General features: G+C 42.0%; 1 protein-coding gene across 1 annotated transcript in view; it reads right to left on the reverse strand.

The window, feature by feature from the left end:
- Nucleotides 1-25,759, reverse strand: part of kcnq3 (potassium voltage-gated channel, KQT-like subfamily, member 3) — a 352,587-nt gene that overhangs the window by 50,649 nt on the left and 276,179 nt on the right. Inside the window, exon 8 of the mRNA XM_059991102.1 lies at nucleotides 17,378-17,472. Coding sequence (XP_059847085.1) covers nucleotides 17,378-17,472 — 95 coding nt within the window. The remainder of the gene's footprint in view (nucleotides 1-17,377; nucleotides 17,473-25,759) is intronic.

Here is a 25,759-nt window from a genome sequence, read left to right on the forward strand (position 1 = left end):
AGGATAAGTGGGAGAGGAAACTGTGAGAAGAACATGAAGACTCTTCATATAGACATCAGGACAGTGAAATGTGTAAAATTCAGTAGATTTTGTAGTATAAGAAAGCATGTTATTTATATATGGTCATTTGGTCAGAAACCTTAAAGCAGGTTGTTATGGTAGAACTGACAGTTCCCAGGAAGACTGGATTGAGGAGGCATTTGAATGCAAGAATGCCAAATACCAAAAGCTCGTAAAGCAGTGACAGCGACAGGGGTGGAGGGCTCGATGTGAGCCCATAGAGAAGGGGTGCAGAGGTTTTGCTGGCTGCTCGCTGTGCAGAACCTACTCTCCCCTCGGCATTACAGAGGTTGCAAAAGATAAAGAGTCATCAGGACCGTCAGGGAGGCTGCTGAGTGATCCTCCAGATGACTATAGATGAAGAGGTGTGACCTGTGGACCAGTGTTGCTGGGACACAAGCCCGGGGCCTGACCAATCCTGGCTGAGTCACTTGGGTGAGAGTGTCTGATGTTCAAAGACCTGAAACCCCCGATAACCCCAGGTTACATCACTGATGATGTGTTCCAGCACATTCTAGGGTGTATCTCAGCATCATATTGTGTGGGATTAATGAATGCTGCCATTTAGATATTGTCATAGAAAGCTAACTTGCAGACTGACACTTAATTATTAAAGGTGAATGGAACACTGGCCATGTTGTCGGAGAAATGCACTACAAACATGGGCAAGTCACAACAATAGGTTATTAAGAACATAAACATAGAAAAGTACAGCACAGGAACAGCCCATTCAGCCCACAATGTTGTGCCGATCCAATTAAATTAGCAATCAAATGGGCAATCTAACTAATCACTCTGCCTACACCATGTCCATATCCTTCCATGTTCCCTCCCATTCATGTGTCTATTCACAAAGTCTCTTAAAAATCTCTCACTTTTACCACCACTCTAGGCTGCATCGCAGGCCCCCTGTGAAAAATACTTGCCACTCACATTTCATTTGAAATTACCCACTCTCACCTTAGATTCAGATTCTGGTTGGTTTTAAAGGATTTGATCAACAGTATGAAGCTCAGTGCAAGGCTGAAGAGTTTAGCTTAAAAGCACCTTTTACAAAAACATCTAGACATAAGGAACTCTGGTTTTGCATATTTCAACCCAGAGGAAATGAGACTGTCCACCTACTCCACCTATGCTTTTCATAATCTTACAAACCTCAATCAGATCTCCCCTCAGCCTCAGTTACTCCAGAGAAAACAGCCCAAGTTTGTCCAGCCTCGTTTTATAGCACGTTCTTCAATCTAGGCAGCATCCTGGTAAAACTCTCTGCACCTTTTCCAAAGGTTTAACATTCTTCCTTTAATGGAGAGATTAGAACTGTATGCAATACTCCAGATGCGGCCAAAATAGGGTTTTATAAAGCTGCAATATAACTCAGTGCCTCGACTAATAAAGGCAAGCATCTGCCTTCTTAGGCACCCTATCGAACCTGTTAGCCACTTTCAGGGAGCTATGAACTTAGGCCCCAGAATCCCTGTGTTTATCAGCACTGTTAAAAGACTTGCCCTGACCAGTGTGCAGTCTCTTTATATGTGAGCCATCACAGTACAACACATTTGCTCAGGTTAAGGATGACCATGGGTTTCTCCCATCAGTTCCTTGATTACAGAAGCATAAACTGGAACTTAATAGGATAGAGGGAACAATGTTGCCCCTAGTAGGGCAACCTAGAACTAGAGGTGTATTGTACTAAATAGACCACTCAGTTAAGACTAAGACAAAGAAGTGTTTCTTTTCTCTGTGGATTAGAAATGTTTACAATTCTCTTCCAAAGGAGTGCTTGGGATATTGTTATCGAGCATATTCACAGACAGCTTGGTATTTGGAATACAGGATTAAGGAGATCGTACAGGAAAGTGGAGTTGAGATCAACAATCAGATCAACCTGATTTTATTCACAGGGAAGGCATGGGCAAATATGGCCTACCCTGATCATGTTCCTTACGTCTAGACATTCCTGTAAAAGTTGGTTTTGAGTCTTGCACTGAGTTTCATACTGTGCATCAGATCACTTAAAATAAGATGTGGCCAATTTGTGTGGCTAGTTTATGCAACCAAACTCTGGGTATGTTTTCAGTCCACATTTTGTCTTCGCCAAAACTCTCCGGGCTGACCTTGGTATAAACTCCAATTTACTCCTGTTTCCTGTATGACATCTCAGTCCTCTTGCACCATACCTCTCAGCTGTAATGTTCAGATTCCTCAGAGGAACTCTCTCCAAACACACATAATAAATCTACTAATCTGGCAAAAGCAGCCCTTTGCTCCGTGATTGATGCTGGTGATTTCAGACATTAAACACCCCGAGTAAAAACAGAAACTGTCAGAAAAGCTCAGTGGTGCATACAGCACGTGCAGTGAGAGGAGAATTAAAGTTTCAGGTCAGTGACCTTTCAGGGATACATTTTGGAATTTTCTTTTTAAATCTCTGTTTTTATCCTACCTACAGAATTCACATCAGGAGACACCAATCACGCAGCTAATCACCACCCAAACCTCTCTCCTTCCTCCTTCAGTCTTCTCACATCCACCACCTCCCCTCAATAAGCTTTAAATAACTGAGTAAATCTCGATAGTTTATGATATAAGTGATCAAGCATAATAAAAGTGCAAAATATTACAGTTCCATCCCAAATATAAACACATTTTCTGTAACAGATGGTTTTAAATTATGCTGTGTGATACTGATATCGCGACCATTGGCTCATTTGCATATTTCCCTCTAAATATTAATGAAGCTTAAGTCCCTGAACAAAGTAACAGAAGTGAAACTTTACGGGAAAGTGCACAATGTATCCTGGACCTGATTTTCCTGCAGGACCTGCCCAGGGTAAGTGCTGATATAATGCATTTACCGAATCTGTACCTATAGGAGTAATCTTACAGACTAACACCTCCTGATGCTGACAAGGCAAACAGAGAGTAAAACCATGGCCTGAAACAATGAAATAGATCACATGAGAGGGCTAAATAGCTGGCCAGCAAAAACCGCACAGACCAATAACATAGAAACACACCTCCCTCCACACAGCTCCATTTTTAATGTAGGTCAAAGTATTGCAATGGTCCTAAAATCCTTTGCTATTTGGCAAATGAATGTCTTTGCAAATCCTGTGACAGGATGTGCGGTTATGACCCAACTGCAGAGAGAGAGCAACTGAAGTGGATCAACAGTTCACTGACTTTAATGGAAACCATGCAGAAAATAAGAGAAAATAAGCAATAAACTCTAGGGCCATTAACTAGAACTGTCAAACTGAGCCAACGCCAAGACAATGGCTTGGTCATAGGAGCCTAATGCTAATTAAGTACTGCGTTCCTTAGTGGCATCAGGCTAAGTGATAGTCTTTTTTCCCCAGAACAAGGACAACAGTAAGTAGTAAGTTTAGAACTTGCTCTGTTTTTGGTCAAATCTCAACAAGACTGCAATGAGAGTTAAATATCACTGCAATGAAACGCTAATTGGCTGGAATGCGCATAGTCGCGAGTGTGATTGGCAACCTGCTCCACAGCCCATCTGGAAAGACATGCAGACAGTGGTTGTTAAAGAAATCCCTTCCCCAAACGTCAGAAGCCTATGCCTGCCAGAAGTGCCGGATGAGAGACTTGTCCAGGATGTTATTGGCGGGAACACAAGAATATTTCTCAGGCACATACCCCTCCTAATCCATGAGATACTGGACCATGCCCTGCACCTGGCAAGAAGCCAGGAGGCACCACACGGACTAGACTAGGGAGCCATCCAACAAGTGGGGAAAGGGGGGGGGGGTAAGACTGGAGCAAGGAGGGAGATTATCACCAGTTTCAGCTCTGAATCATGGAACACTGGGTGGATCTTCATCAACGAAGGTAGGCATAATCTATAGGAGTCCTTGTTGATAGCCTCTCCACTATGAATGGTCCCATGTAGCTTGGGGCCAATGCAGCTCTTGACTTTCAAGGGGAGATCCCTAGATGCCAGCCAGACGTTCTCCCCTGGCACGACAGGCCTCACTGATCAGCCAATCACCCTGCTGGACGTGTTGCTTCTGAGCACGCAGCAGAGAAGCCCTGGCCCATCTTCACGTGTGTTTGTAACGTTGGACCAACTGCTCACCAGCAGAAACTCCCACGTCAATATCCAGATTAGGGAAGAGTGGTAGCTGGAAGCCTTTCTGGCATTCAAAGGGGGATAGGCCAGTGGAGGATGACCGGATTTTATTGTGGACATTTCTGCTCAAACCAGTTGGGAGCTCCAGAATGTGGGATTAGAAGAGGCAAGGCAGAAAAGGGTAGTTTCCAGCTCCTGATTCACTTTCTCAGTCTGGCCATTAGATTGGGAGTGGAGATCAGATATGAAGCTGGCTGTTGCTCCCACAAGAGAACAAAAAGCTTTCCAAAAACAGAACGTCAATTTTGGCACAGTCATATGGCTGGTGTGGCGGCAGACAGGTGGTCTTCTTTTTGCAGAAGACCTCAAGAAGGTCAACATAATCAACCTGGATTCCAGACAGATCTACCCCAGCAGCTAATCCAGGAGGGGATTTGCAGAGAGGACTTGGACCCAGTCAGGTAGACAGGCATGCTGATCACCAGTCTCGGAGACCAGTCAATTCATAGGTTGTGTCAAGATAACCAGGGAAGGCCAAGCACCAGCAGCAGTTGAAGCAAATAAACCAGGTGGGAGAAGAGCTCTTCCCTGTTGCTGGAGGTTCTTCTTTAGAAATGTGGATCTTGCCCTTGCCCAGAAGCTGACCAGCCAGGGCCTTGATGTCAAAACTTTTTTTCAATTGCTGAGTCAGAGCTCTTTATTTCTGATCCAGGGAGATACCCATGAGATTCCTGGCTGCCACGGTGACAATAAATGCCTGAAGCTCATGGGTCCAAGACCCACACAACAAGGAATGTGGGACCATCACAGAACTAAGGGAAGATGCTTGCAGGGAGAACTGGTCCATCAGAACCCCACTTCCTGCTGATGGATATCCTCTTTTACAGAGCGCTTGGGACATGAAGCCTAGAAGTGTCCTGGATTGCCACAATAGGGGCAGGAACCTGCTCTTCTTCACCACTCTCATTCCTCCCGAGATAGGCACATGCGCCAAACATGCATAGGCTTCTCCAGGGACTGGGTACTGGGTGAACGTGAGAGAGGGTGAAGGCATCCTTTCCCTGAGCCACTCAGTTGCTCGGCTGTCAACTTGAATGGCCAGATTAATTAGGCCATTCTGGTTCCACACTGTGACTTCCAGGTAGATCCCTGTATTCAGCCTCCACTGGAAGGCAGCGATGAGGGATCTCTTGTTCCACCCGTCTCCACTGCAAGCATGCAGAGCTTCTCTCGCTGACCTTGTTGTAGGTCTAAGAGTGGGTGGGAAGCCTCCTGACCTCGCACTGGAATGTCAAAAACTCTCTTAAGCTCAACAACAAACTGTTATACCTAGTTTTTTTCTGGGTTATATGATATTTGTATCATTCATGATTTGGGAAGACTTAACTACATTGTACTTATTGCTTGTGTATCCTTTTATGTTCATTTTAATTTTGTAATTTTGTAATCCCAATGACTATGTATTAATCTTATCATGTTGATATTAATAAAAAGATTGAAAAAGAAAAGATTTTAGTTACCCCTCTGTACGTTTGGTTTGGACTGGGCTTGTGTTCTGAGAGTATCTGTCACACTGCTACAGTTACTTCTTCCAATGTAGCTTCAACTGACTGTATCCTATCTGGCCAATGAATGTCTGGTCCAAGATCAGACTTGCTGATGGGATGTGTGGTTATGGCCCAAGTGCAGAGTGAGAGAGAGAGGGGGAGAGGGAGAGCCATAGTAGCTGAATACTAAATAAATACCACTCCTGTACCGCGTCAGCGTCTGTACGCTGGTCTTCTTTTGCCGAACCACGACAATGGTAAATAGCGAGTGCAGAATTTGCTCTATTTTTAGTCAAGACTTGACAAGACTGGAATGAGAGAAAGAGAGTAAAATACCACCACTAACTGGCTGGAACGTGCATACTCACAAGCATGATTGTTCCACAGCTCGCCTATGAGGCTGTGCAGACCCCACTGCAGAGTCCGTGGCTGTGACAACCTGGGTCAGACTAACCTAGCACTGTATGCACATTACCACCACAAATACTGGGGATTCCACAAGGTCTTGCTCCATAAATGGAATCCACTTAACTCCATCAGTGCAAAGCTGAAGAATTTGCCAGCAAATATGCCAACAGGCTAGCAAATAGACCCCAGCAAAATCTAGACCATTATTTAAATAACACAGAAGGTGATTTGTAATTCTAATGCACAGGAAAATCAGTTCAAAAAGGAATTCACAATGCGTATAGGACAATATTTAGCACTGTAATAACCTAAGTCTGGAAACTGGATTTTCCAGTGTCACGCTTCTGTGCATTAAACAATACAATTACATGAAAGAAATCAGTCATAAAGGAAAACAAGGAGCTGCATGGCAAACAATTCTTCTTCTGGTTCCTCTTTGCACTTGACATCAACGTACAGATGAGCCTAGACACACGCAGTGGTACTCAGTAGCATTGCATGTGCATATGCTGAATGTAACATCTGTAATTCTCATCTGAGGCCCAAGGGCAGTAAAAGACATTAAGGCGTAAGCAGCTCTTTCAGTTTATGTATCAGGGTTCCACTAAAGGGGACCTCTCTGAGCGGCTACCAGACCATAGTGTCTGGTACTTGGAAGCTTTTGAATAACATACTTCTGAGCTCTCTTAGACTCCCCTACACATATTCCCTCAGATTGAGAAGTAGTGGCCCAAACAATTCCACCTCTTCCTCTCTCTCTCACACACACACACACACACACACACACACACACACACACACACACACACACACACACACACACACACACACACACACACACAATTACCCCCCCGCCCCTTCAGCAATATATCAATGTGAACTGTCAACCAACTCCTGCATGACGCCCACCCATTATTATTTGTGGCACGTGGCCAAGAGTTTAAGGCGTTGGTCTAGTGATCTGAAGGTCACTAGTTCACTAGTTCGAGTCTTAGCTGAGGCAGAGTATTGTGTCCTTGAGCAAGGCACTTAAACACACATTGCTCTGCAATGACACCAGTGCCAAGTTGTATGGGTCCTAATGCCCTTCCCTTGACAACATCGGTGATGTGGAGAGGAGAGACTTGCAGCATGGGCAACTGCTGATCCTCCATAAAACCTTGCCCAGGCCTCAGTCATCATCAAAAATTGATGGACAGCCGAAGAGAGAAGAGGAGATTATTTTGCTGGGTCTACTCTTCAACCCACTGTGAGCATCAACCTTCTGGTGGACCCTTGCCACTGATCCCCTGATTGATCTTTCACTGAAGACCTTCCCCAACTGATACCAATATGCTGAAACTGGACAGGGTTTAAAGGAGGTTCACAAAAATGATTCCAGGATTAAACAGCTTTTCGTATGAAGAACATTTGATGGTTCTGGGCCTGTGTTCACTGGATTTCAGAAGAATGAGGGGTGACCTAATTGAAACCTATCAAATAGTGAAAGGCCTTAATAAAGTGGATGTGGAGAGGATGCTTCTTATGATTGTAGTCCAGAGGACTCAGCTTCAGAATAGAGGGGCATCCTTTTAGAACAGAGATAAGGAGTAATTTGTTCAGCCGGAGAGTGGTAAACCTGTGGAATTCATTGCCACGGGCAGCTACATAGGCCAGGTCTTTATGGCCAGTATATTAAAGGCAGACATTGGTAGATTCTTGATTGTTCAGGGCATGAAGAGGTACGCAGGGAAGGCAGGAGTTTTGGGCTGAGAGGTAAAATGGATCAGCCATGATGAAATGGCAGAGCAGACTTGATAGGCCAAATGGCCTAATTCTGTTCCTATACCTTATGGTTTTGTGTAGGATCCAGATTTCAACCTTCAGAAGGTTCAGCAAAAGGTTGTTCAATATATCAGCTAGTTCTGGCTATTTACTAATTGAAATGTTCTTTTCCTTGGCTTTAGTGAATAGGCAGTCCACTTTGGCTCTCAATTCCACTTTGGTTTTAATTCCCAATTACTTCAAGACAGTATATGTAAAATTGTCTTCTGACTCATAACTACCCTTCTAACATTATCAGCCTAAATTAAGTTTGCCACCCAATGAATGACACTGGGCAGACAAAAGGAACCAACTATTCTTTTTAATTTCTAGAGTTAAGGGAGTTTGTGATGTGTGTGCATTGAAGCAGAACTGGTGCTGTACTTCCTTACACTTCAGCCCCATCATGGTCCAAGTGTCAAAAAGCGGAATTTGTAAATATTTCATGAGTTTTAAATATTAATTAATTAAAATTAATTAATTTCATCCTAACACATAATAGCTAATAAATATGATAATAAATAATACGTCATAATGAATTAAATGCATTGATTTAACTTTTCTGTGAGTTTGTGGCAAAGAGGGTACAGATCTTTTTGCCGAGACTGAGAGCAGCATGACCTTAAAGCTTCGGAGACTTTCCACCATGGAAAATTTGATGTTATGGAGTTGATTGGCTGTGTCTAGTACAGACTCTAAACAATACCTAAAACAGTTGAGAAAGAATTACAGATGTTTATGGTGGTGAGTTTTCGATTTTGCATATGGATAACTGCGGATTTCATGCTTTCCTGCTACACACATCAGGATGTAAAATTAGCAGTTGGTTAGTTTCATCTCAATGATAGTAAAATGAAACTAAGAACTATCTATTAATTAACATTTACATAAAATAGTGAAGATTTTTAAATTCCATTTATATTTCACGTTTTTATTGTACGTAAATAGGACCATTTTTTGTGTTTCTAAATATGTTGGCATTTCCATTATGTGTGATAGTGCAAAGTTGCATTAACAGTCAATTAAACATTGCATAGATTTGCAAGCATTTTGCCTTCAAGTTCTCCCTGTGACCTATGGTACTCATGGGATTAGTGGTGTTTAATTCACTTCTGGTGAAGCAGAAAATATTAAGTTTATAATTAAAGAAACTGACTTTATTGCATGCCTGTTTCAGATTAGACCAGGCACAAAGTTCTATTTTAACTGGTCTAATCTGAAACAAGTTTGGAATACTGACTATCTTTATTTTGTTGCTTTTTTATTTGTTCTGATATACATTCTGATGTTTTGGTGTAATGTTTAATGTAATGTAATGTAATTTAATGTAATGTAATTTACACCCTGCAGTCAATCATAATAAACTGAGGTAGCATGCCTGATCAAATGGTGCCCTGTTACATTCACCTCAATTTTGAGAGGCTTGTTAAAGACTACATCTGCAGCATGCTACCACTCACACTGGAGCCCCTACAAAAGGCCTACTGATGGAACCGGTCTACCGATAATGGCACAGCCACAGCACTACACACCGTCCTCAGTCACCTGGAGAAGATGAATACATACCTTAGAATGCTGTTCTTGAACTACAGTTCAGCACTTACCACCATAATTCCCTCCAATATTGACCAGAAGTTTAGCGACCTCGGCCTGCACCCCACTTTGCACAGCTGGATCCTAGACTTCCTATCAGATCGCCGATGAGTAGTTAGGATGGGCTCCCTCACCTCTGCCACCTGACTCTCGACACAGCTGCCCCCCAGTGTTGTGTCCTGAGTCCCCTTCTCTACTCCCTGTGCTGTGCTGCCACACACAGCCCAAATCTGCTGATCAAATTTGTAGATGACATTGATCAGCCTTATTTCTAGCGGTGATGAGACAGCCTACAGAGGAGAGTCTGACACCCCAACACAGTGGTGCCAGGATAACAACCTCTCCCTCAATATCCAAAAAAATACAGGAGCTGATTTTAGATTACAGGAGGAACAGAGACAGGCTCGCCCTGATCAACATCAATGGGTCTGCAGTTGAGAGAGTGAGTTGTTTCCAGATCCTCGGTATATGCATCACTAAAGATTTTACTTGGACTGTACACACTGGCTGTAGGGCAAAAAGACCACAACAGTAAGGGAACAGGCGCAGAAGAAGTTCGGCATGAGCCCTCAGATCCTCACGGCCTTCTGCAGGGGCACCACTGGGAGTATCCTGACTGGCCGTATCACTGCCTGGTACAGTAACTGCACCAAGCTTGATTACTGGGCACTGCAGAGAGTGGTACAGACAGCCCAACGCATCTGTGAATGTGAACGTTCCTCCATTGAGGACATTTATAGCAGCAGTGGCTTAAAGAAGGCCTGGAAGATCATCAGGGACACTAGTCACCCCAAACATAAACTGTTTCAGCTGCTTCTGTCTGGCAAATGGTACCGCAGCATTAAAACCAGGACCAACAGGCTATGGGACAGCTTCTTTCTATAAGCCATTAGACTTTTAAATTCACATGGTTGTACACTGTGACGGAGTCATAACACAAATAGTTATACTCCCTCACATTGTGAAATGGAGATAGATTTAAATAAATTTAAATTCATATTCAATTCGAAGTGAGGCCTCTCCAGTGCTTTATAAAGTCTCAACAATACATCCTTGCTTTTATATTCTAGTTCTCTTGAGATGAATGCTAACATTGCATTTACCTTCCTCACCACTGACTCAACCTGCAAATGAATCTTTAGGGTATCCTGCACAAGGACTCCCAAGTCCATTTGCACCTCAGATTTTTGTATTTTAGAAAATAGTGAACCACTTAATTTCTTCTACCAAAGTGCATGACCACACACTCCCCAACACTGTATTCCAGCAGCCACTTCATTGTCCATTCTCCTAATCAGCCTAAGTCCCACTGTAGCCTCTCTACTTCCTCAAAACTCCCTACCCCTCCACCTATCTTCATATTGTCTAGAAAATTCCACCATCTAAATCATTGATCTATAACGTAAAAAGAATCGGTCCCAACACAGAACCCTGTGGAACACCAATAGTTACAAGCAGCCAGTCAGAAAAGGCTCCGTTTATTTCTACTCTGCCTCCTGCCAAACAGCAACAGCTTTATCCATGCTAAAATCTTTCCTGTAATACCATGGGCTTGTAGCTTGTTAACCAGCCTCATAAGCCTGTAAGACATAGCAGCAGAATTAGGGCATTCAGTCCCTCTGCCATTCCATCATGGCTGATCCCAGATCCCACTCAACCCCATACACCTGCCTTTTCGCCATATCCTTTGATGCCCTGACCGATCAGGAAATTATCAACACCCGCTTTAAATATATGCACAGACTTGGCAAAGCATTCACAGACATATTACTCTCTGCCTAAAAAAATTCCTCCTTACCTCTGTTCCAAATGGTCACCCCTCAATTTTGGTGTTGTGCCCTCTAATTCTGAATATCTCTACCATAGGAAACATTCTCTCCACATCCACCTTATCTAGTTCTTTCAACATTTGGTAGGTTTCAATGAGATCTTCCCGCATTGTTCTAAATTCCAGTGATTCCAGGCTCTAAGTTGCCAAATGCTCCTCATATGTTAACCCCTTCATTCCCATAAACATCCTCAGGTGTGGCACCTTGTCAAAAACCTTCTGAAAATCCAAGTACACAACATCAACCAATTCTCCTTTGTCTATCCTACTTATTACTTCTTAAAAGGATTCCAAGTGATTTGTCAGACAAGATTTTCCCTTTGGGAAGCCATGCTGACCATGCCTTATTTTATTATGTGCCTCCAAGTACCTTGAAACCACATATAACCATATAACCATATAACAATCACAGCACAGAAACAGGCCATCTTGGCCCTCCTAGTCCGTGCCGAACCCTTAATCTCACCTAGTCCCACCTACCCGCACTCAGCCCATAACCCTCCACTCCTTTCCTGTCCATATACCTATCCAATTTTACCTTAAATGACACAACTGAACTGGTCTCTACTACTTCTACAGGAAGCTCATTCCACACAGCTATCACTCTTTGAGTAAAGAAATACCCCCTCGTGTTTCCCTTAAACTTCTGCCCCCTAACTCTCAAATCATGTCCTCTAGTTTGAATCTCCCCTACTCTCAATGGAAACAGCCTGTTCACGTCAACTCTATCTATCCCTCTCAAAATTTTAAATACCTCGATCAAATCCCCTCTCAACCTTCTACGCTCCAATGAATAGAGACCTAACTTGTTCAACCTTTCTCTGTAACTTAATTGCTGAAACCCAGGTAACATCCTAGTAAATCGTCTCTGCACTCTCTCTAATTTATTGATATCTTTCCTATAATTCGGTGACCAGAACTGCACACAATATTCCAAATTTGGCCTTACCAATGCCTTGTACAACTTTAGCATTACATCCCAACTTCTGTACTCAATGCTTTGATTTATAAAGGACAGTGTTCCAAAAGCCCTCTTCACCACCCTATCTACATGAGACTCCACTTTCAGGGAACTATGCACAGTTATTCCTAGATCTCTCTGTTCCTCTGCATTCCTCAATGCCCTACCATTTACTCTGTATGTTCTATTTGGATTATTCCTGCCAAAATGTAGAACCTCACACTTCTCAGCATTAAACTCCATCTGCCAACGTTCAGCCCATTCTTCTAACCGGCATAAATCTCCCTGCAAGCTTTGAAAATCCACCTCATTATCCACAACACCTCCTACCTTAGTATCATCGGCATACTTACTAATCCAATTTACCAGCCCATCATCCAGATCATTTATGTATATTACAAACAACATTGGGCCCAAAACAGATCCCTGAGGCACCCCGCTAGTCACCGGCCTCCATCCCGATAAACAATTATCCACCACTACTCTCTTTAACAATCAACTCCAACATCTGCCCAATCACTGAGGTCAGACTAACTGGATCGGCATCTCTCTCTTCTTGAAGAGTGAATTAACATTTGTAATTTTTGTCTTCCGGAACCATTCCAGAATCTAGTGATTCTTGAAAGATCATTGCTACTGCCTCCACAATCTTCTCAGCCCCCTCTTTCAGAACCCTGGAGTGTACACCATCCGGTGCAGGTGACTTATCTATCTTCATAGTTTCCCAAGAACCTTCTCCCTAGTTATGGTACCTTCACACAGTTCATGACCACTGACACCTGGAACTTCTACCATACTGCTAGCATATTCCCACAGTGAAGACTGATGCAAAATACTTTTTCATTTCATCTGCCATTTCCTTCTCCCCCATTACTACCTCTCTGGCATCATTTTCCAGCAATCCAATATCCACTCTAGCCTCTCTTTTAGACTTCATATATCTGAAGGATCTTTTGGCATCATCTTTAATATTCTTGGCAAATTTACTTTCATATTCAACGTTACCTTAAATACTTTTTTATTGCCTTCAGTAGGTATTTAAAAGCTTTCCAATCCTCTAACTTCCCACTAGTTTTAGCTCTATTGTATCCCCTCTCTTTGGCTTTTATGTTGGCTTTGACTTCCCTTGTTGTGTCATCCTGCCCTTAGAAAACTTCTTTCTCTTTGGGATGTATATATTCTATGCTTTCCAAATTGCTCCAGAAATTCCAGCCATTGCTGCTCTGCCCTCATCCTTGCTAGTTCTCAATTCTGCCCAACTCTTCTCTCCTGCCTCTGTAATTGCCTTCACTCCACTGTAATACTGATACGTCTGACTTTATCTTCCCCTTCTCAAATTTCAGGGTAAATTCAATCATATTACGATCTCTTATAAATCCCTAAGGGTTCTTTTACCTTAAGCTCTCTAATCAATTCCAGTTTATTGCAGAGCATCTAATCCAGAATAACTGATCCCCTAGTGGGCTCAACCATGAGCTGCTCTAAAAAGCCATCTCGTAGGCATTCTACAAATTCCCCCTCTTGGAATCCAGTACCAACCTGATTTTCCCAATCTACCCACATATTGAAATCCCCCAAGACCATTGTAGCATTGCCCTTTTTGCATGCAATTTCTACCTCCCAGTGTAACTTGTAGACCACATCCTGACTACAATTTGGGGGTCTGTACATTACTCCCATTATGGTCTTTTTACCAATGATTCAATACCTATCAACCCTATGTCACTTCGTTCTAATGATTTGATTTCATTTTCTACTAACAATGCAACACTAGTCCCTTTGTCTTCCTGACTGCCCATTTGATACAATGTGTACCCTTGGACATGAAGCTCTCAGCTATAATCTTCTTTCAGCCATGATTCAGTGATGCCTACAACATCATATATGCTCATCTTCAGCACTATCACTCCGGGTCCCATCCCTCTGCCAGATTAGTTTGAATTCTCCCGAACAACTCTAGACAAGGATATTGGCCCACTTGGGTACAGATGTAATCTGTCCCTTTTGTACAGGTCATACATTCCTTAGCCACGCATTCACCGCAAAATCATCCTATTCCTACTCTCACTGGCATGTGGCACAGGCAGCAATCCAGAAGCTACTACCATGGAAGCCCTGTTTGCCAGTTTTCTACCTAGCTCACTAAGATCTCTCTTCAGGACTGCCTCACCTTGTCTACCTATGTCATGATACTAATATGTACCAAGACTTCTGCTGCTCACCTTTGCCCTTGAGAATGCCATGGACACAATCGGAGGCATCCCTGATTCTAGCACCAGGGAGCAACAAAGCATCTGGGTGTCTCCATCGATCCCACAGAACACTGTCTCTGTTCCTCTGACTAAAGAATCTCCTATCAGTACTGCAGTCCTTTTCACTTCTCTGTTCCTCTGAGGTAAAGAACCAGACTCGGAGTCAGAAACCAGGTCGCTGTGATTCCCCCACCCTGTAGGTCAACCCTCTCAACAGCGTCTAGAGTTGTATACTGATTGTTGAGGGAATGGCCACAGGTGTACTCTCCACTGGCCGTGTATTTCCCCTCCTTCTCCTGACAGTCACCCAGTTACTGTCTCCTGCAACCCAGGGGTGACTACCTCCCTGTAGTTCCTCTCCATCACCTCCTCATTCTCCCATATGAGTCAAAGGTCATCAAGCCGCAGCTCCAGTTCCTTAATATGTTCTCTCAGGAGCTGCAACTCAGTGCATCTGGTGCAGTTGTGTTTATCTGGGAGATTGGACGTCTCCCAGACTTCCCACATCACACACACAGTACAGAACAGTTCCCCTGGAGCCACTCTCACTAATCTACTATGCCTTAACAGATGAGGGATGAACAAATAAGGACCGAGAGAGTAACTTAAATGATACTTTGCCTCACCTAAACCTGATCTCACCTAAGCTAGATGAGCCGAAGCCACACTAAAGACTGGCACGCTCAAAAGAATGGCCGTTCCATTTGCACTTGAATTATCTCTATCGGCCCTTCCTAATGAATCACTCTTGCTGATTGGTCATTCCTCAACTCAGAGAAACTGTGGTAAAACTCAGCCTTTAAGGTCTCAATCGCCATCCTGTTTAAAAATTGGCTCTTTTTACGCACCCCTGATGTGGATTGACCAACCCCGAGGAAACTGGATTGAAGCTTTGTACTTTAAATCTTGAACAGGAACCTGACCGAAAGTTAGCTTATTTTACGCACTGCTTCTTGCAGATTGGTCACTCCTCAACTCAGAGAAACTGCCACAAGACTCTACCTTTAAAACTTTGATTGCCACCCTGATTAAAAAGTAGCTCTTTTTACACACCCCTGATATGGATTGTCCAACATGGTGGGCTTCTGCACACCAGCAGGGCCTGCTGGGCCAGAACGAGCCCTGTCCATGTAATGGACTTTAGCTGCTGTTAAAGCCCTGACCGTTGGAATTAAAGAATTAAAATCCATTAACAATTATTAAAAAGCAAAACAAATCTGTTAAAATATCAAAAATACTTTAAAATAATAAGCAAACAGAACTCTGAAAAGCATATTACCTTACACTTACCCTTCTCCATCATAGGCTTATTTCTCCTTTTGAATGCTTGAATGACTGGGCTTACATTTCCTGCAGGAGGTCTAACTTGCTACAGGGTCACGAGGTATTTATCGTGAGGAATTCAGCAAAACTGTGCTGTGCTGTGACTCTGGACTTTAGCCCATCAGCAGAACTGGCCAACAAGTTTGGACTTACATATTTCTGTAGGACTCCTAAACTTACTGACACTTACATTGTTAAGTACAGGCATTTCACAGACATGACCTTTCCCAGAATTGATGGGTTATGATGATAGATCTGCCAAAACACTAATCCACAATTTACCTTTACAAAAATGCTGCTGGTCTGTGGAAGTTTTCCAGTTTCTTACCATTTTATCATGTAAAATTGAATTGTAAAATATGTGGCCTGTTGAGATTGGCATATTTGTGAGACCCTCAAACTTCGAATGACAAAAAAATGTTTAAGTGATTCACATAACCTAATTATGCATATTTATGCATCTCCATCATCTAACTCGTTGATCCACTCTCTTCCCTGTCCATTGCTACTGCTCTCATAATCTCGGAAAAGCGGACCAGCCAAACCTTCATTAGTTTTGTTTTAAATTGTATTTAAAGATAAAAATCTAACTCTTATGTGGGAGTTGTTTAAGTCTGATGTTGCTGTAAAGTAGCTGGGGTTGGATTTCAGCAGAGCTCTTCTAATCATAGACTGCACTGCTGATGAGCACGTACACTTTTCCTGGGATTTCAGCCAAAGGAAAGGCAGAAGATCCAAATATCATTTTAGATTTCTAATTCTGGAAGCCAATTGTTCAAATGGACCTAAATGCATTGTTAAGTTAAAATTAGTTTTAATGTTGGACTAACTTCCAAACACATGATTAAACTTTAAATTCCTTTCATAACTTCCCTTAATAAGCTTTATCTTCCCCTTCAACATCCCTCCCACAACACAACACAACTAATGAAGAATATTGCACTTTTTAAGTCAAATTTTCAGCTGGCCATCCCAACTCTGTGACAGATCTCACCTTATTTGACTAAAAGACCAAGCTTTCTAACACATCTGAATTACTAAATTGCTCAAGCTTATCTTTATTTTGCTGGACATTAATTTGGCAGAACTTAAGAATAAAATAAAGACAATTGTGAGCTTTCAGAGCTTTAACTTCTCAAATTTTGAGAGAGTTTTTATTTTATATCTGAGAATCCCTGTTCATTTATATTTAAAATTAATCGGATTGTTATAACTGATCACAATTGAGACAGACAAGAAACTATAAATTGAACAAAACATATAGTAAACATGTGGAAAATGAGCGACCCATGTACCTACTTTTTCAGGTATTCAAGGCCTTCAAAACTGGCTTCCATGTTGCTACGCAAACTGAATTTTCATCAGGAGCATAATAGCGCCATGCACACTAAAGTTTTAAGATAAGTGATCAATTTGGGAAGGGAATGAAAGCAAAAAAATAATAGTAAATAAAATGTCAGTTAATTATGCATTTTATGTTTGTACAGTAGAACTGAGCAATGGCGTACATGCCTGAAGAAAGGAATTGAAATGATACTTTCGTAGTATCTCCATGTGGCAGCAAGATCATTCCTGTTGAGATTGGTGGCATAAAATCTCCAGGCAGTCTGCAACAAAACAAAAAGATGGAAAAGAGATTTTTTAAAGGATAATCTCAATCATTGCTATTCTCTGCAATTTCTCCTTTACGGATTCTGAAATTTAATGTCTTGTGCCTGTATCTTTACCAGCTATTCTCCCATGGGATTGCAACCACCACAGGGCACAAATTAGAACATTCTGATTGCCTAGATTTCTGAACATAGCTCCAATATAATTCCAGGAGAAAGTTACCAACTTAATCTGCACCACGTTCACTACCCAGAATATTCACACGTTCCACCATGGACATTTGGTAGCTCCAGTGTGTACTATCTTCAAAACTACACATACTCACCATATGCCTTCTTGAAAAGCAATTTCCACATCCGTAAACTCCTGTCACCTAAATGGGCTAAGGCAACAGGCATATGGAAACAGCAATACCTGCAGATCATGCATCTTCATCAATGCTGGAACCATTTTACAGCATGTGATACCATCTTCATTACACAGACTACAGCAGCTCACCGCTGCCTTCTTCATAATAATCAGGTATGGGTAATAGATGCTGTCACTGCCTTAATGCCCAAGTACAATGAGAAATACTGAAGAAAATTCAAATAGCCACATATCAAACAGAAACAAAAAGAACACTGTGACACAAAGCCCTCAACTTAAGAAAACCTGTAAGTAGTGGCAAATAATTTGACTGTCCAAAGTAACAAGAGATAAACAACACTGGTGTATGGGAATTCTTGTGTCATTTTCAACATTAAAATGAAGCGTTTTGGTCGAAAATAACTGTTCCTTCCAGCGTAGGCTGTAGATATCAAGGCAGTTAAAGCTACTATAGCTGCTGGTGTGTTTGGAACCCTCAGGATCTCTGCGATGGAAATTACATTTTGCCCCATTGATTATAAAATTAAAACTTCCTTGAGAAAACAATATCGTTTTGGATCCAGACATGCCAGTGCTGAATCAGGCTAATATGAAGGAACAGCAATTGATTCCAGAATTTTCTGTGCTAAAGAATGTTGCCTTGGTTTCTAGAAGTTATAATTTTGACCAGATCTTGTTTTTAAGTTTAGTTTAGGAGTCTGACTCCAGCTCTGTATATATATATATATATATATATATATATCTCTGTGTTTCTGCACATTTGTCTGCATAGATTTATACATGTACGCGTGCGCATGTGTGTGTATCTGTCTGTACACAGGGAGCTATGTGCAGTGTGCAACGTCTGTTACACATATTAAATCTTACCAGTTTTTCAGGGTTTTGAAAAGTTTAAATTAGAATCAAGTTCAGTCTAATTTGATGAATATTAAATACTAAAGGCTAATGAATTTTTGAGCTTCCTGACATTTTGCACCTTTTCATGGTGGTTTTATTATTCCAGAGAGAGATTGTCAAACCAGATTTAGAATCACAAGGCAGCTTGTGTGGAAATCATAAGTGCAGGCACACAAGTATTTCTAATAGATAACCACTGCCATCACCAGGATACTCATGGTATTACTACAAAATAAGAGCCCTTCCCTTGGACAACATCGATGGCGTGGAGAGGGGAGACTTGCAAGCTTGGGCAAATGCCGGTCTTCCATTAAAAAAACCCTTGCCTAGTCTTTTGCCCTAGAAACTTCCCAAGGTACAAATCCATGGTCGATCGAGATTAATGGAGGCCTACCTACTACCTACAAACTAAGAGAAATTGGAAATGTTGTAAAACTAAAATAATACAATCAAATATAAATGAGATGAGCCAGCAACACTAAAGAGAAGGTAGTCTGATGAAGGGTACACCTAACAATATCACAAACAATTTCCCCTTATTCTTAATTTTTATCTTTGCAACTCCAGAAAACAATTATGATAAAACACACAAAGTGCTGGAGGAACTTAGCAGCCAGGCAGCATCTATGGAAAAGAGTAAACAGTCGATGTTTCAGGCCGAGACCCTTCATCAGGACTGGTTTGGTTCATAACGTTGACTGTTTGCTCTTTTCCAGAGATGCTGACTGCCCTGCTGAGTTCCTCCAGCACTTTATGTGTGTTGCTTGGATTTACAGCATCTGCAGATTTTCTCTGATTTGCGAAACAAATATTGTATACTAAATTGTGAATTTATCACAAAATGTGAAAATGAAGAGTAGGAAGCCCAAATTCAACATTTATTTGAACAGAATATTGAGGCTTGGCTGCTGCATTCATTAAATCTTATTACATTAGAGACATATTGTTTCTTTAAGATTGGGGAGGTAGTGGGATAAGCTCTCACTACCTATTAAGTCCAGCCCCTGGCTTTCAACTATGGCTTAGCTACTAAGCTTAGTGAAACGATTTCTACTGACAAGAGAAGGGGCAAAGGCCGGTTACTGGAGCTTTAAAACCAGTTGCTTCAAGCAGATGGGGCTCTCAGGTTTGGTTGGCAGCTGATCTATGAGATTACTCTGATCTCCAGCATCTGCTGCCATTGGGGAAGGCTTTGGGAGTAAACTCCTTTGGGAGTAAATCTGGAGTAATTCCAGATTGAGGAGAAATCAGGAATTGGGGTCCCTAAGGCAGTCCTGTGTTGAGTTCAATGCTGACTGGAAACTCTTGCGATGCCGCTGGTGCCAAACTCTATCAATCTCTGCTGTTGCTTTGGATTCATTAGCAGTGTGGAGAGGGGAAGCCTGTTGCCTGGGCAACAGCTTGCTCTCCATATTGTATCATATTGCACGGGCTTTGGGCACTGGCTTGCATATCCATGAAGAAAGCGAGGACGCAATATCCATGGTTGACCCCGACCAACAGACAGCCTCAGTGCAGAGGCACAGTGAGATACAGGACTGGGTGAATTGGGAGTGATCATCAGGGGAAGTCTGACAGGTGAGATTTTCTGGAAGAGGAGGGCCGATTTAGCCAGCTCCCCTACTGAACTTGGCAGGTACTAAAGTAAACAAGTACATTATTCTTGGAAGGAAAGCTTAATATGAACAAATCAAAACATGGTGTTTTGAAAGACAAAAAAGAAATCCTCATGCTCCAGGTTTTTATTTCCCCCTTTTACTGATCCTGATGACCAGCATAAGAAAATGGGAGCAAGAGAGAGTCAAGAGTGGACATTAGGTCAGTTAAAAATATTGTGGTGAAGTACTATTGAGAAACAAGGAAATAGTGGAGGAACAATTCATGAACTTTGCATCAACCCTCACAGTGGAAGCAACAGCAACGTGCCAGAAATTCAAGAGAATCAGGGATAGAGTTAAGTGTGGCCATTCATAATAGGAGTAGGTGCAAGAGAGGCTGAAAGACTTCAAGATGGATAAATTACCACCAACCTAGATAACTGCAACAACACATCCCTACTTCTAAACTTCAACCTTCCTGAAATCATGGCCAATACACCATTTGTCTGCCTATTGTATCTGCCAGCCAGCTGTCATTGATTCGTGAATAACAATACCAAGATCCCTCTGTACACCACTCATCTGCAATGTTTCTTTATTTAGATAATAGCCTGCTTTTAGATTCTTCCTACTGCAGCCTCTCACATCCCCATTAGACCTTATCTAAAGGACTGGAGGACTCTACCCCAGGGAACTAAAACTGCCCAAAGCATCACCAGCATCATGGACATACTGCCTGCAGAGAAAGGTGCTGGAAAAAGGCCAGCGATATCATGAAGGATCCCACCCATCCTGCATAAGGGATATTTGTCCTAATCCTGTCAAGGAAGAGGCTATGCAGCATGCATGCCAGGACCACTAGACTCAAAAACAGTTACTTCGCCCAAGCCTTCCACCCATTAACCCACCCAATCACACCCCACCCCCCATCACTGCTACACCTGATGTCACTTTATGTACACTAAGTCAGGATATAAATAACAGTTGCATGTACATTTTACATTGTGTTTTATAGGATTGATTTTATATTTACATATATTGTAATTTTTTGCTTTTTTATTGTGTCCTTTATGCTTATTGTGTTTTTTATGCTGCATCAATTCCCGAGTAATAATCATCTAATTTACCTTTACACTTGTGAAGAAAGGCAACAAACAATTTTGAATCTTGAATCTGCCATGTTTTGGTCCATTCACTCAACCAATCTCTATCCTAATGCAGGGTTCTAATATCCTCATCCCTACATGACCCCCCACCTGTTTTTATGTCTTCAACAGACTTTGCTATCTTACACTCAGCTCCCTTCTCCAGGTAATGAATGTAAAGCATTAAGAACTGAGGGCCACAAAATGGTCCTTGGGGCACTGCAGTCTGCAAAAGGCCTATTTATCTCACAGTCATGCAATAAACATCCTTCAATCCGTGCAGAGGGAAAGGAAATATTGGTTTGTGGAAGTTTTAGGAAATTTACTTAATTTTTTTGACTGAAGATGCTGTGATTTAGAGCAAAACACAAACTTCCGGAGGAACTCAGACAGTCGAGCAGCATCTGTGGAGGGAAAGGAATTGTTGACATTTCAGGTCAAGAACCTGCATCGGGTCTGAAAGTGGAGAAAAGGTAGCTGCTATAAAGAGGGCGAAGGGAGGAGTGAGGTTAGGCCAGTAGGTGGGGAGGGGGGGGGGTGGTGTAAGAGATGATGGGTAAGTGAGCCAGCTTGGAGAGGAGGAGATGGGAGACAGAATCAGCTCGGTGATAGATGGAAACAAACAAGGGAAAAATAATAGAGCTAGACAAGTGGGTGGGAGGGGGAGGGTGAAGATGAAGACAGAGGTTAGAAGATGATTTGCAGGAACACAAAGACGACAAGTCCTGGAATCTGAGAAGTAAGGGGGAATAGGTGAAGAGTGGGTCTGGTGGGTGAAGTGCATGGGCAATTAGTGAGGAGCTAGGAGAGGGAGGAGGACAAATGGGGTGATGGGGTACAGGGGGGTGACGGTAGAGGAAAGTGAACAAAAGCGGGCAGACCAGGAAAGGACTGCAAGGAGAGACAGTGGGGTTTACAGGAAGCAATCCTGGTTAATGCAGGTTTCTTTAAAAAGAGCACAACAACATGGAAAAGCAATATCTGCTAATTAACCTATAAAAAATAAACAATTGTAAATAAGGCATGAGTAATTCAATTAGTATAACAAGATGCATCAATTAAGCAATAACATGCATCTACAAGGACAAGATATAAAACAATGAAAGGCTGCAGAGATGAATTGACTCCTGTCCCAGGTTGGAATGCCATATTGCAGTCCAGGGATCAAGCCTTTATAAGTCATTACTGAGCGTAAGGATGCTGAAGGAGTGAACACTCAGGAACTGATCGCCCCATCATCAGACCTTTGGACAGTGAGTAGGAAATGCAAGAATTTGAAGCATGTGCTGCTTGCAACCTGATGCTCAGGATCAGAGACTGGTGGGGGTAATAACACCTTCAAGGAGGTGTGGAACTGTAGTGGTCAAGGGGGGTTGCAGAATTAGATGCAAACAAATGTTTCTGTAACTCTTAACACAAGGACCCAATGCCAAGGCACAGGATACCAGAGTGTGTACAGAATATTCTGCAGCAAGGCAGACAAAAAGCCAGAGGTGATGGTTCACATTGAAGCAATTAACATGGGAATGGAGAAGAAGGTGGGTGGTGGTGGCTAAGGGTTTATTTCTAACAGGTGGAGAGTCAGGAGCTTCAATTCTAAAATGTAATCTTGAAATTACTTCCAGTGCTGTGTGGCAGAAAGAATAGGAATAGGAAAGTCAGGCAGATTAATGTGCAGTTGAGGACATAGTTCCCAAGGATGATCATAGAGGCCCCTGCAATTCTACAACATGGAGAGAGGTACACAACCACCCACCTGTAGCATTCCACATTAATCCTGTTGTTTACAGTATAATTCCCATTCTTTCATCCACACCCTCGAGATTCTACCACGCACCCTCATTCTAACTACCAACCTGCATGTGTTCATGATTTGGGAGGGAACTGGAGCACTAGATACTACCCAAAGTCAGGATTGAACAGGTCTCTAGCACTGAGGCACCACTTCTGCTAGCTGGATCACCCTTTAGATTCATTTTCCTGGAATGTTAGGACCATATCTGTGGTAGGAAGATAGGTGGGCTGCACCTTCATAGGAATGTAACCCTCATCGTGGGGAAATTGACTTGATGGGTTGGTGATGGTTTTATTTTTTATGGAAAAAATACCACACTTAATATTTGGAAAAGGGGATAAAGTGAACAGAGGACTGGAAGTGGTAGGCAGCGTTAGAGTAAGAAGAAATATAATATTAGCTGAGTGGAAATTAAAAGATTACAAGAAAGAGAGTTAGAGTGTATGTGAGCAAATGCACAAAATGTAGCAAACTGTTTGGTGAGTTGCAAATGGAAATGAGGACCGCTTGTGGTTCTTAATGAGAAATGTTTCAACGCAAAGGGAGGATTAGGTATTAAGAATTGCTGACTACAAAGTATTGGCTGAGAGTGTGGTTTGAGTATTGGCTGAGATTGATTAGGAAACATTGTAGTTTGAGGGAGAGGGAATGTAAGAAACTGTATCAGGGTAGGCCATTTGGCCCCATGGCTGCTCTTTTACCTCAAAGCCACCTTCCTGCATTAATCCTCTATTCCTTGATTCCCTTAATATCTAAAAATACATTGATCTCATGGTGTGAGCCTCTACCCCTTCCAAAGATCCACTGCTGTCCAGGTGCAGACATTTCTCATTGACTCTGTCCTCCCATTTACTATTGAATGCACTTCTTGTACGATAAGATGGACTCTTGACAGCATAATTTACTTCATCGTGGCCTTGAACTTTATTGTCTGTCTGTACCACACTTCCCTTCTAACTGTAACACTGAATGCTGCATTCATTTATTGCTTTTTCCTTGTGCTATGTTGACATACTAATGTTATGTATGAAAACAACATATTTACTGTACTTCAATACATGTGACAAATATAAACCAACTCTTGTTTTGATCGTATGAGCCCTCAATCATGACAGCCCTTCCAGGGGAAACATCATCTTGGCTTCGCCTTCCATAATATTCATTCCTCTAAAGTAAAGATTGTTTCTCATTCTCAATTTTACTTAGGGTCTGCTAAATCTGTATAATCTCCTCAAAGAACATAGCATTTCTCTTGTATGCTAAATCACAGGTTACTGGGAAGCAGATACGGCAGGAACAATCCTGATTTGAACTTTTTAACGGGAAGACCAGCCTTAGTAACTTCACAGAGATTAAACTGAATCAATGGTAGGTAGAATATAAATTATAATTAAACAATGGGGATCCTAGAAAGAGGAGAAGGGCCAGGTATATTCTTAATATTTGGATATGTACATGGAGAGGAGGGGCTTGGAGGACCATGGGCCGAACGTGAGCAATTGGGACTAACGGGGGGGGGGGGGGTAAATAGTTGGGCAGCACAGATCTGTTGGGTCAAAGGTCTTGTTTCCAAGCTTCCCTACTCTACGACCCTACAACATATCCATTGGATGGAAAGGCACTGCAACAATGTGGAGCTCTCTGAGATGATGAAAGAGAGAATGTTGAAGCAGAAAATGGGGTGTATGACACATCAGATAGATACGAAAAAGGGCCACCATTTCCTACTGCCAAAGGACACACATTTAAGGTGATTGGTGGCATGAGGAAAGTTTTTTTTTTAACCCAGTGAGTTGTTATGATCTAGAGAGCAATTCCTGAAAGTGTGGTGGATGATGATTTGACTGTGTTTTACAAAATATGGAGATTTGAAGGCAAGAGTCAGCAGAATCATGGAAAAAGAAAAGAAGGAGATTGATGATAATGCTCTACAAAAAACTGGATGCACTTGGTGGGTGGAAGAGCTTCCTTTTTTGAGATTTTGTCACCTTTAAAATTAGTTTTTACTTCATTCTAATTTAAAACCCAAACAATGTTGATTGGAGATGTGCCTGGACTGGGTGGAAGCAAATACTATTCATCTTGAATTTAAATAAGGATGTGGGAGAAACCAGGGAAGAAATCTTTTGGACTATGCAAAATTTAACACATTGTCTAAGTATTTGGTCCATGTAGGTGTCTCCATTACTGTTGCATACCTTGTAGCAGTTTACATTAAGTGCATTTATCAATGATAAATACAAATGGAAATGTCTGAAGACCCAGGCACATCTCATTCTTGATGTTAATGTCCTTTATAATTACTATTGTTTTGAAAAGTGCCTGTGGCCTATAGCTTAGAAATTGTAACTGGTGAACTGGTTTTATAACTTGTTCTAGGAGCTCTTTTCCCTATGATTATTGCCTACTGTGAGTTTCCTAAATATATCTCAGTGAAGAAATTAATTTGGCTTTAATGCTGCTGCTAACTTTTTCTGCA

Source organism: Hypanus sabinus, chromosome 1 (genome assembly GCF_030144855.1).
Source record: "Hypanus sabinus isolate sHypSab1 chromosome 1, sHypSab1.hap1, whole genome shotgun sequence".
Lineage (NCBI taxonomy): Eukaryota > Metazoa > Chordata > Chondrichthyes > Myliobatiformes > Dasyatidae > Hypanus > Hypanus sabinus.